The sequence below is a fragment of the Erpetoichthys calabaricus genome, chromosome 2 (assembly GCF_900747795.2).
Source record: "Erpetoichthys calabaricus chromosome 2, fErpCal1.3, whole genome shotgun sequence".
NCBI classification, from domain to species: Eukaryota; Metazoa; Chordata; class Cladistia; order Polypteriformes; family Polypteridae; genus Erpetoichthys; species Erpetoichthys calabaricus.
In genome coordinates this window covers 242,609,417-242,622,099 of record NC_041395.2, presented here as the reverse complement: position 1 = coordinate 242,622,099, position 12,683 = coordinate 242,609,417, and the positions used below count along the sequence as shown (strand labels likewise).

The 12,683-nt window shown below is 34.7% G+C and overlaps 1 protein-coding gene across 1 annotated transcript in view; it reads right to left on the bottom strand.

Moving 5' to 3' along the window:
* glrx3 (glutaredoxin 3) overlaps nucleotides 1-12,683 on the bottom strand; it is an 85,653-nt gene that overhangs the window by 24,738 nt on the left and 48,232 nt on the right. Inside the window, exons 3-7 of the mRNA XM_028795317.2 lie at nucleotides 5,181-5,255; nucleotides 4,132-4,333; nucleotides 2,232-2,404; nucleotides 1,768-1,829; nucleotides 1,606-1,663 (exon numbers count right to left, since the gene is read on the bottom strand). Of these exons, the coding sequence (XP_028651150.2) occupies nucleotides 1,606-1,663; nucleotides 1,768-1,829; nucleotides 2,232-2,404; nucleotides 4,132-4,333; nucleotides 5,181-5,255 (570 nt within the window). The remainder of the gene's footprint in view (nucleotides 1-1,605; nucleotides 1,664-1,767; nucleotides 1,830-2,231; nucleotides 2,405-4,131; nucleotides 4,334-5,180; nucleotides 5,256-12,683) is intronic.

Here is a 12,683-nt window from a genome sequence, read left to right as displayed (position 1 = left end):
TATGTGCATAAGATGCCTGAACTTTCCCATGCCATCTTGGGGGCTTGAAGGGGAGAGCCCTTTGGTTGAGCTTTTGCAACGGAATTAATAAAGTTTATGAACTTATACATCTCACTGTTTTGGAGTGGTTATCATTATTATCAGTTCAACTGTTTATATGTAATATAATTTCGCATTTTGCCCACTCAACAAATCTTGGAAATCTGTGAGTATTAATTTGCATTTCTGCTTTTGGTATTGAGTATTTGATGTTGAGATATCTTTTAATTCTGTCCTTTGGTGTTTGTACTGTATGATATGTTGTCAGATCTTCATTTTGTGTGAGTGCTTTTTTAGTGGCACGTGCCAATATCCTAATACACTGTCAAAGGCAATGTATTCCCCTCATATAAGGTTAACTGAAGGCAATCTCCTTCCACAGACACCCTCCAATGCCTAGCTGGACACCTCTGTGTTAAATCTTCAGTTTCCTGCCAATCTGTTACATGGAATAGTATTCATTCCGTAGAAAAACAATAGACTGACATGCTTGTTGAGAAAGCTGTGTCATTTTGGCCATTTTTTTCCAAAGTTTTGTGAAAAGGAGTAACAATGATCCTTTGTATTACATAAGGAGGTGAACCCCTGGGGTCAGTTGATGTGGCATGCAAAACCTCATGTCCTTCTCATCATTTGTGCTGAAGACGTTGTATTTGTTTATGGTTTATTATAAGGATATAATTTCCTGCACAACTTGTAATCCAGAAATAGCCTAAAATAAGGTTTTTTTTTTTGGGTCCGGTGGGTCAAAAAAAAGGTGGGGGTTTCTTTACCAGTGAGTCAGCAGGTTACAAATGAAAAAACTGAAGGGACTTCAAAGCATTTATAAGCAGTTCTTATGAACACAGTAATTGATAAAGGTGCCTGTTTATATTTCTTAATGTTCTGAAGCAAGGGCTCTCACATTCTGCAGTGGGGGCCCAATGTGGCTGCAAGTGTTTGTTTCAACTTATTTCTCCTCTTAATTGGACTCACTTCCCAGTGTCTATGCTTTTTGCATCCATCTAGAAATATAACTATGTTACATTTTTTATTAAATGAAGAAGGATATTGTATATGTTAGATGGGCAACAAATCACCCTCTCTCTGTTTAAAAATTAAAGCTTAATGTTCTAGTTAATTACACACCATTGTTTACTAATAAGCACAAACGTGGGTAACACTCAAGTAGTTGTTCCTTTCAGAGTGATTTATGCAAGTGTTTGCTCTGCTCATCGTTAATTGTCTGTACTCAGACACAATTAACAAAACAAACTCCACAGAAATGGTGAATTAAAAAGAAACCAAGCCTTTAAAGATGCATAAGAAACAGATGTCTCAATTTCCATCAAGTGTAAATCTGCCACTACCTAACTTTTCTAAACCCAAAACAAAAGGAAAAAAAATACATAAAAAGATATCAATTAAAGGTAACAATGACTAACTGACTGGAACAAAACGTGCAGCCACAGCGCTATATTACTGTTATTTAGAAATGATCCCCAAATCTTTTTTAACTATGCATCTTAAGGCCTAGTAAACTAAATAGAATATATACAGTATGTATAGAGAGTAATTCCCACTCACCGTCTTATTACCCTTCATAAACAGCATTACTGGATTTTTATTGATTAATGATTTCAGCCTAATTAAAAAATGAGATATAAAAAAATGTTAAAATATCATGGGGGATTACGGTTTCTCAATTTTGTTTTTGTCTACTTTCCAAAGATATTTTTAAATAATTACCTATGTTCTAAGGTGACTGCTGAGGGGCAGGTCTTTTCTAGTTCTCCTGATTGTGCCAGCTCCTGAACGAAAAAAAAGAATTGCAATTTTAATATAAACTATTAAAAGCAGAACTAAACATTTGTAAATAAGTTGAACTTTTCAGCAAAATGGTGTTGCTTTATATCCAGTCATGAAAAACTCTATTTTCAGCAACACCTGTTTGCTGACTGAGAGACAACCAACTACACTTTTGACACAACAAGTCAGTCACTTATAGATTATGAACAAGTGTTAGCCACTACTAGCCACAGGGAAGCCTCTGGCTAATCCAGCACACCTTTCCCAGCAGAAAGCTATACCATAGACACATAAACTACTTCAGAGAGGAAGCAGAATCACTGAAGAATAAAAACAAGGAAAAGAACAAATAATCAGCAATAGACAAGTCTTAGTTACTAAATCTCCCCTGTCCATACACATACCTTAATAATATCAAGTCCACCAACTAGTTCCCCATTGACATACACTTGAGGATATGTTGGCCAATTGGAAAATGTCTTCAACCCTTGTCGCACCTCATCATCTGACAGAATGTCAAAGCTGCTGAACTGGATATTGTGCTGCTTGAAAATATTCACAATTTGTCTGCTAAAACCTAATGAGAAAAAGAGTAAAATGAATATGACTGAACTAGCAAAACAACTGTAAAGAGTTAGGAAGCATCTGTCTTTTGTGTAGTACAAGCCAAAATTATTAATTCCACACAGCATGAGTTTTAGCTTTACTAGGTAAACCACACAAGAACCGCAAGATTAGGAATGTTTGTGGTTATATTATATTCTCTTTAAACCATCCTATTTGTATTATTGCAAAATAAATTGCAAATCTTTGTTGAAAAGAACAGCATTAAACACAAATGTACAGAACATATAAAACTTGATGTATGAAAAGTTCCTTCACAAAAAGGCACTTATTTAAATTTCACTAAGCTGTTAATTTTCATCATTTAAAATGATCAGAAATATTTTAACTGAAAACCGAAATAATTTAAATGTATATTTCAACCAATGCTGTACAGTTTTAACCCATTAATATGTGATAGATTATATATTTTTTCAGATTAACACTTAATATTTTTGCATAATGTCAAAGATAAAACACTACTTTAAATATACCCTTTGCTGTAAAAATATATTTGCTAAAACTGCTTTCAACTCAAAATCAATAATCAATGACCATGATTAAATGTTCTTTCTTTAATTGCAACCTATCCACCAACAAATATATAAAAACTAATAAATGCAGTATAAAATATACCTTTACTAAATTTCCACAATGAAGAGAAGCTAAAAATATCATTAAATGTATACATATTACCTTTGTGAGGCCACTGCTTTGGTGGTGAATTATGGCCTATGGGGCATCATGCATTTGCTAAAGGCTTTTACTGTTAAATGAGCTTCAGCATGCCGTTGTCTTAATCTATGATGTAAAGTGAAGTGATTTATTTATATTTACTGTGTGTCGATCCTACATATGTACTTTTTTTCATTCTCTAAAGTCAGGTGAAGTGTTAACTTCATGTAGAGCCTGCAGAAAAATACTGATTCTGATGTTTGCCATTCATCTGGGAATTCATTATAAAACAGCTGCAGGCAGGATGCTGATGGTTATTCAGTTGCCAATATATTAACTTGTTTCTATTACACCAGGCAACAACCAGTCCAGCTGCTTTCTTTGGCTGTAGGCAACTATACAAGCAGACAAGAAAGATTGATTGGTGGTGTTTGGTTTTTAAGGGTCAGGGATGCGCACTGCAGACGCTGTGCTTCAGGATAAGCAGCACTGAATCCTTAATTTAAAAAAGTAAATAAGTAAAAATCTGTATTTCATACAGAGTTTAATGTTAGATGATTATTTGTTAAAACATCAATGCAATTAGCACATTTAACTATTTTATTCTATCAGATACAGATCTAAGTAAAACAAAAAATATTAAATCTTTCACCAGTTTTTTGTTTTTCCATTACTAGTACATGTTAAAGTTTACAAAAAAATAAAATCACCTTTCTGATTTATTACATGTGAACACATACAGTGGGCAACTATTAAAATTCAAAATTATAAAACATTCAATGATATCTATAAAAAACGTTAGTGGAACACTCTCTAAATCACAATTTTAAATATGTGATCTAATTCTAAAGACCAAATTATGAACATACATTTTCACAATTGTGTCTGCTATAAATAAAATTTTTAGTAAAAACTGACATGAATATTTTTTATCCATAATATAACTGATTTCTTGACATGCATATCAGTTATACAATACTGTCAACGTGTTACTTGTTACAATTGGTTAAAGCAAAATGAAGTTACCACAGCGGGGCTCTTGAGGAGATCCCTTCATAAAGAGCATGCAAGGTGCAGCATTGATCAGCCTCTTAAGTCGTTCATTTAAATCCTCTTTACTAGATTCCACAGTTCCAACAGGGACAGCACTGCTTGAAGCATGCTGCTTTACTTTCTTGGTGAGTTCAGGAGCATGTGCTCCATCCAGTCTATCAATCTTCTGAGAATTCTATAATATGAGAAAAATGATCACAAAGGCAATAATTAGTCATCATCAGAACACACCATATAAACATATTTTTAATTGATTGTGTTGCACTTATACAGTATTGCTAAGACTCATAATTCAAAAAGTACATTTTGATAAAGCTTTTTTTTTTTTTTTTTTTTTTAAATTGGAAACCATTCAGAACCACATGAAGAAACTATTCTGTATATCGGAATGATAAGACACTGGTTTGCGGAGATGGAGAAATGAGAAGCAGATTCCTTTTTGCCCTTGTAAGCAATGTATACATTATATGATGCATTTTAAAGAATGAAAAGGTGTGCAAAAACAATGCTACCAAAAATTTAACTATAATACCAGCCTAACACATTTGAGTAAGTTATAATCCGAAATATTTAGATACACTTGAGAAACACGTATTTATACCTGAAACACTGAACAGTGCAAAATGGTTCCAATTTGCAGAGACTAAAAGTCAAATACATATTCTGTTATTTAAAAGGATTTGGCAGTCATAAGTAATAACTATGTAAAGAGACTGCGAAAAACTGCAGAAACAACAATATTATATACAAAAAACATCCTCATCTGGGAGAATTGACATACAACATGTCATGTCTCTTTAGAACAAGATGCCATCATTTAAAAGCTACTTCTTTAAGCACTGTTGATGATGCAACAATTTAAAGTATATGCATACTAGTACATATTCCTCAATGATAACTACTGTAAATATTTCTTTACAAATAAAGCTATTGAATTATTTACATGGGATAAATGGCTGAATTTAGAAGCTTTTATTTGTTGTGGAACTGAAGACATACTCATTACTTTTTTAAATACTTACCTTAAAGAAAACAAATGTTGGAACAGAACTGATCTCATATTTCTCAGATACCTCAGGTACAGCCTCTGCTTCAAGCTGTTTAAATAAGAAACACACTCTCAAATATTTGTAGGTGGTTTTTCATTTAAAATTACAGTAACTATTTCCTTTAAAAGTGAGAACATTTTAAAACGAGTTTGCTGATTAATACTTAATGTCCCAATAAAATCTAGCTGTCCACTGCAAGTCACAAAAACGTGTGCCACTTTTAAACAAACAAGTTATAACTTAATGTTTGTAGTTTTTCATACCAAGAATTAAGCAACAGAAAGACTCTGGATTCTGGAAGTGCCTTTGACAGTAACACATTTTACAATCTTCCATAAAGAGACAAAAGAAATGAACAAACTTGAATGAATCAGTACAGAATGTAAAACTAGAATGATTTTTTAACCTTATCTTCCAACATCATGCACAATTTATACAAGTGGAAAAGGCTTCCGAAGAGTACTATGCATCACTGATGAAAAGTAATGTAGTTTTTCAAAAAAAGCATAAAATAAACATGAAATCACATGCTATTTAACAAAACTAAAACAGAAATGAAAAATCTCATATGTAGTGAAATGTGATAGATACACAGATATCTATTTGTCCCATTAAAAAAAAAAAAAATTTTTCTAAGAGCAACAACAATATTTTAACAAACAACTTCTCCTACTGCCCTCAAATCCTAACACACACAAAAAAAAGAAAAATAAGACAAGTCTTCTTACTTGGCTAAACATTGAAAAACAGAAGTCACAGTGGTGCTTTATAAAGGTGAATTGCTATAGATTTGAAGGAACCCCAGTAGTGTTTTTTGACACACGTCTGTGTGCTGGTGCTGCTTGGTGTAATTTGACTATGCCACAAAAACATAGTTACACTGGAAATGCATTTTGCAAGTATGAACTGGATTATTGCAAATTTAGCAAAGTTACCATACAACACTAAAATATTATTCAACAACAACATAAATATATTTAGTCAAATTGTTTTTTTAATAGAGAGGTTTCGGAAAATGCTGAAAAGTTTACATTCGTACATGCGTGCTGATACAGAGCAAGGTGTGTGCAAATAACAATTTCAGCAGAATAACACAAAGGCTCAAAAATGGGCCCATCATTTGTGGATGATGCATCCATCCCAAGGTAAATCGAGTGCTGCTGCTGCATGATGCCAAAGAAAAAAAAGAAAACTGGAAACATCACCTGACAAATAAGAAATGTACTATTATTATTAAAAATATATGAAATAGTAACATAAACAGCTTCAGCTGTTTAAATGCTAAAAAGCATGTGATGTGCTTAAATAACGAGCCTTCAGTCCTGATTTTAATGATGTGTCCAAAAAGTCTTTGCTATTATTGGTAGTTAAAAATCACTCTAGAAGTTTCCTTCTGCTAAAGGTTCTGTCTCTTGTAGTACTTGTATTTTTATTTAGAATTTTAAATCAGGTCTGTATCTCACTATTGCAATATATGCACTGGAGTATGCACATTATTAAAAAATAAAGGTGGGGAGAGATGGAAGAGACTATGCTATTTAGCATTGTGTCAAAAGGATGATTTAAAGATCTTTTAAAAGACAGAAATCAATTGCAAAGTGCTATCAGAAAATACTGTACATATAAAAATGCATCTAAATGCCTTATACCAAGATAAGATGCCACACATTAAGTGTTCATTATGCAGCTTTGAAGACTGAACTTCCTAAGGCAAAGTGTTTGGTACTTTTGTAGAGCTTCATAGTGTTATTTTCAAAGCTATACACTTGAACATGAACACAATGGCTTATTGTAACTAACCAGTAAGAAAATATCCTTTTTTTGAGGTTTAAGAATACATAAGGTGTTTTTTTTTTCCCCACAAACTTAGTTGGCGATACGAATAACCTTTGATGTGTGGTGAGGTAAGTAGGGGGTCCATGGGAGTTTGCTTTTGTTCATGTTTAAAAACAGTAAGCCATGTAGACCACCAGACCCCATGAATGTGTTTGTGTACATGAGAAAAGTCATGCGGCTATGGAGATTCCTTAGGAGGAAATTGGCTAATTGCATTTACCTTATTTACAAGCCGCTAACTTAGCTGTCCCTATCAGGGCTCTGCAGATTGTTTGGTGCACCTATACTCACTGGCGACTAAAGGGCATCTGTGAGCAAGAGGAAGAAGGAGGAAAAAGGATGTGAGGAAGAGAAAGTTAGAGAGACAGAGAGAGAGCAGGATAGGAGAATCGGACCAGTACTGTGATGAGGCAGCTGTCAGGGAAGCACCACGTGGAAGGAAGGGTAAAGGCACTCCGAGAAGTGATCGACTATACCTCATGGACAGGCAAGATATACTGCTATAAAACTGTCACTCTAGTATCATTGCAATTCTAGGCTAGGTAGTTTGCTAGTGTCTGGGAATGAATATGGATATAAAAAAGGTACAAATGCACAATTGCTAATCAATATAAACACATTTCTGAAACAACTAAGAAAGCATAAATTTTGGACAAAATAAATTTCTCTAGTCTATTGTCATTTTTATATAATTCTATGATACTGTATGTACTATAGTGATACCCATTTGTGCAAGCATTGTCTAATTTCATGTCGCAGGTCAAAGGTGTTTTTAGCTTTCTAGTTTATCATTTCAGTTTATTAAAACGTTTTTTTAAAATGGCTAAATAACTATAGAAATTTTATTTTCCTGTTCCGAAATATGTTTCTTTAAACCATTAAAAACCCAGGAAAGTGGCAGAAACTTGGCAAGTCTACCTATTTTCAATTAGATCTTTGAACGTTTTGAAATAGATGTTTCATACTTAGAAAACAATAAAATGGCCATGTGACTTTAACATTTTTTTTAAATAATAGATTTAAGTAATTGTCCATTGGCAATGGAACCCAAGTTCAGCATCTCCTATGCATGCCAAAAAATGAAAAAGTGTATCTGTCATGTCCAGGTTCATTTTATAATTCTAAACAATTTCATTGGTGAAGGCAGCTTGAAAATAATGACTTTCAAAACAGTATTTTAATTGAGATACTATCTACCATAGTATGATCTTAATGTTTTTCTTAACTTTTTGAATGGCTTTATCATGTGTTCACTTTTCCATTATGAATCTCACAGAGCCAGGACCTACTCCCTAATGTACTGGCTGGTTATAAAGCAGGAACCAATCTTGAATGATACACCTGTTCATCATAGGGAAACATATATATATATAAAAACTGGGAGTTTATATACAGCAATTACAATGTGCAACATATTAACATAGAAAATCCATGCAGAGCTGGAATGTAAATGCAAGTCCCCGAGATTATGAGGCAGCACTGATATCTACTTCACTATAACCCTGATGAAAAAGTTGCCAAACTCAAAATGAACAGACAAGATAGGATTCAGTAATACAAAATATTTTATTTATATATTATAAAGCTGATTAAACTATGGATGCCTTCAGATCCATAAAACAGCTTCTGATTTCCAAAAAGGCTGCAATTTAACCAAGCATCTTTTGCAATCTGCCAGAACAAAATGGATTTCTAAAAACACAAAAACAACACAGACCTTTTTCCAAAAAAAATCATTGCATTAATCTATATATAACATGTATTCTCTACTAGTAAATTTATTTTTCTGTACATTTTTCTTTACTTTTTGAAAATTGACTATCACTCTATTTTGAGGTATGCATAACCACAAAAATATACAGTGCATCCAGAAAGTATTCACAGTGCATCACTTTTTCCACATTTTGTTATGTTACAGCCTTATTCCAAAATGGATTAAATTAATTTTTTTCCTCAGAATTCTACACACAACACCCCATAATGACAACGTGAAAAAAGTTTACTTGAGGTTTTTGCAAATTTATTAAAAATAAAAAAAAAACTGAGAAATCACATGTACATAAGTATTCACAGCTTTTGCTCAATACTTTGTCGATGCACCTTTGGCAGCAATTACAGCCTCAAGTCTTTTTGAATATGATGCCACAAGCTTGGCACACCTATCCTTAGCCAGTTTCACCCATTCCTCTTTGCATCACCTCTCAAGCTCCATCAGGTTGGATGGGAAGTGTCGGTGCACAGCCATTTTAAGATCTCTCCAGAGATGTTCAATCGGATTCAAGTCTGGGCTCTGGCTGGGCCACTCAAGGACATTTACAGAGTTGTCCTGAAGCCACTCCTTAGATATCTTGGCTGTGTGCTTAGGGTCGTTGTCCTGCTGAAAGATGAACCGTCGCCCCAGTCTGAGGTCAAGAGCGCTCTGGAGCAGGTTTTCATCCAGGATGTCTCTGTACATTGCTGCAGTCATCTTTCCCTTTATCCTAACTTGTCTCCCAGTTCCTGCTGCTGAAAAACATCCCCACAGCATGATGCTGCCACCACCATGCTTCACTGTAGGGATGGTATTGGCCTGGTGATGAGTGGTGCCTGGTTTCCTCCAAACGTGACGCCTGGCATTCACACCAAAGAGTTCAATCTTTGTCTCATCAGTCCAGAGAATTTTCTTTCTCATGGTCTGAGAGTCCTTCAGGTGCCTTTTGGCAAACTCCAGGCGGGCTGCCATGTGCCTTTTACTAAGGAGTGGCTTCCGTCTGGCCACTCTACCATACAGGCCTGATTGGTGGATTGCTGCAGAGATGGTTGTCCTTCTGGAAGGTTCTCCTCTCTCCACAGAGGACCTCTGACAGAGTGACCATCGGGTTCTTAGTCACCTCCCTGACTAAGGCCCTTCTCCCCCGATCGATCAGTTTAGATGGCCGGCCAGCTCTAGGAAGAGTCCTGGTGGTTTCAAACTTCTTCCACTTACGGATGATGGAGGCCACTGTGCTCATTGGGACCTTCACAGCAGCAGAAATTTTTCTGTAACCTTCCCCAGATTTGTGCCTCGAGACAATCCTGTCTCGGAGGTCTACAGACAATTCCTTTGACTTCATGCTTGGTTTGTGCTCTGACATGAACTGTCAACTGTGGGTGGGACCTTATATAGACAGGTGTGTGCCTTTCCAAATCATGTCCAACCAACTGAATTTACCACAGGTGGACTCCAATTAACCTGCAGAAACATCTCAAGGATGATCAGGGGAAACAGGATGCACCTGAGCTCAATTTTGAGCTTCATGGCAAAGGCTGTGAATACTTATGTACATGTGCTTTCTCAATTTTTTTATTTTTAATAAATTTGCAAAAATCTCAAGTAAACTTTTTTCATGTTGTCATTATGGGGTGTTGTGTGTAGAATTCTGAGAAAAAAATGAATTTAATCCATTTTGGAATAAGGCTGTAACATAACAAAATGTGGAAAAAGTGATGAGCTGTGAATACTTTCCGGATGCACTGTATGTGCTAGGGTGGATAACGCAAGATGAAATGATTTACTGATTAAATGTGACCTCTTTATCAGGTCAAAAGAAACAGTGTTATCAGAAGTACAGAATGCAAGACTCACCCTTACTTTTTATGTAAATCTAATATACCACCTAAATAAAGGAAAGCAGATTCCAAAAATGACAAAGACAATCAATAATGGAACACTTTATTTTTATATTCTGTGACAATAAAGCTTTTTATCCTGGCACCAAAATATTGTCAACACAGGCTGCAACATCTCACAAACATATATTACAACATGTGGAAAAAAATTGGAGAAACACACAAAAACAACAGTTTACATTTAATAGTTGAAAAGACTGATATAAGTACAGCCCTTGAGCAGATGCTGCTTAGCATAAATTGTTGTATTTCCAAATGCAAGTGAGTGGTAAAGTGGTTTGAGTCCTGTTGATTATTTGTTTTATCTTGATGTGGTTTGTGTTTTGCATACCAAAACATATGCAGAATAATTATTATCAACATTACATTACCAAACTCAAAGAGTAAAAAAAAAAATGCTGATTACCTATATAAAATTACCCTTATCACTGAAAATATTGTCCTACAGCTTTAAGAAAAATTTTATCACATTTTTCAGTCTTTCAGACTTGTGTTTTAATATGTGTATTTACTTTATATTATTTTATAATCATCAAGCATAACAACATCCTTTTGATTTCTTTTAATTTTCCACTACCATCTACTGCATTTTGTAATTTCAGATGATTACATTATAAAGCTCTCTTAATAATTCAGAACTATTGCCATTTCTATTTAATCTTCTTCTTTCGGCTGCTCCCGTTAGGGGTTGCTACAGCGGATCATCTTCTTACATACCTTCCTATTTAATATTCATTGTTATTTATTAGTTCACATGTCTGACTTGCTCCTGCAACATTACTATTCTGATAGTTTAAGGGAGTAACCAGAAAAGCCACGTTTGTTCCGTACCATGCCCGAGCTTGATTGACCCATGACCACTCCCCGCAGGCCTGCACTCACACTGTGCTTTAATATTCAACGCATGGGTACGCTATCGTCATCACCATGCGACTTTGTGTAAAGCCAAAACAAGACCTGAAAACAGATTTTCCTTATTTATGAAGTGCTGGATAACTCTCTACATTCTTACAGATTTATTGTGTGTGCAGCGTAGCGCTTTGCTGTTAAACGTGCAGCACGTCCAAGAAGATTTTTACAGAAACTAATAATGTTGAAGGAGGAATTTGAAGGTTTTCTTGCCAACTAAAATTCATGTTCATCTGTAAGGCGAGAATAAAATCCCGTTTTTAACTTGAATGGTATCGAATGAAATGACATAGCATCATTGACATCATCAATTCTATGAGAAAAAAAAGGCTTACAAAATGCAATCCTAAATTACTACTAGTATATTTTTACATACACACACATACTTACTCACAAGCACCAAATAAGGAAGAATAGGCAACCTATTAGCTTTCTTTTATCTAGCAATTAAACAATACCTTGTACTATCTAGCTTATGCCACATAATAGCATTAAACTTCATCTACTATCAGAAAAACTACTTTTTTTAAAAAGAATTTTTTTTGTTTTTGTTAAATGACAATTGTATAACATGTAAACATCCACTCACATATCTGCCTTATTCATTGGTCAAGAATCCTATCTTCAGTTCAAAAACTTAATCCCATGCAAACTGCTTTTTCTATTTATACCTGGCACTGATTTTTCCAGAAGCTTTTATTTAACAATATTTTAACATGCATTTTGCATGATGGCAGCATATGCCTGGATAACTAATATATACACAATGCGCCACAAGTGATGCAACTAATGTTTTTGACATTGCTTGCTGTGGTCCAGCGCTGGTCACTATACAGCACCATTCTATCAAAGTTTATCTCTGTTACCCATGAAAACATTATTTTTTGGTTATCACAAAACATATGGGGTAAGTAATGGTATGGGTCAGCTCCACACTCCTGTGTCACTTTCTGGAGCCTCTTCAAACCGCAACAGTTGATAGTCATAGACCAAGATGAGCTGGGCAAATGACACATACATTCCGCTAGGGGTTGTCGAAACAAGTGTCAGTGCTTTCAGTAAAATCAAACCAAAAACAAAGTG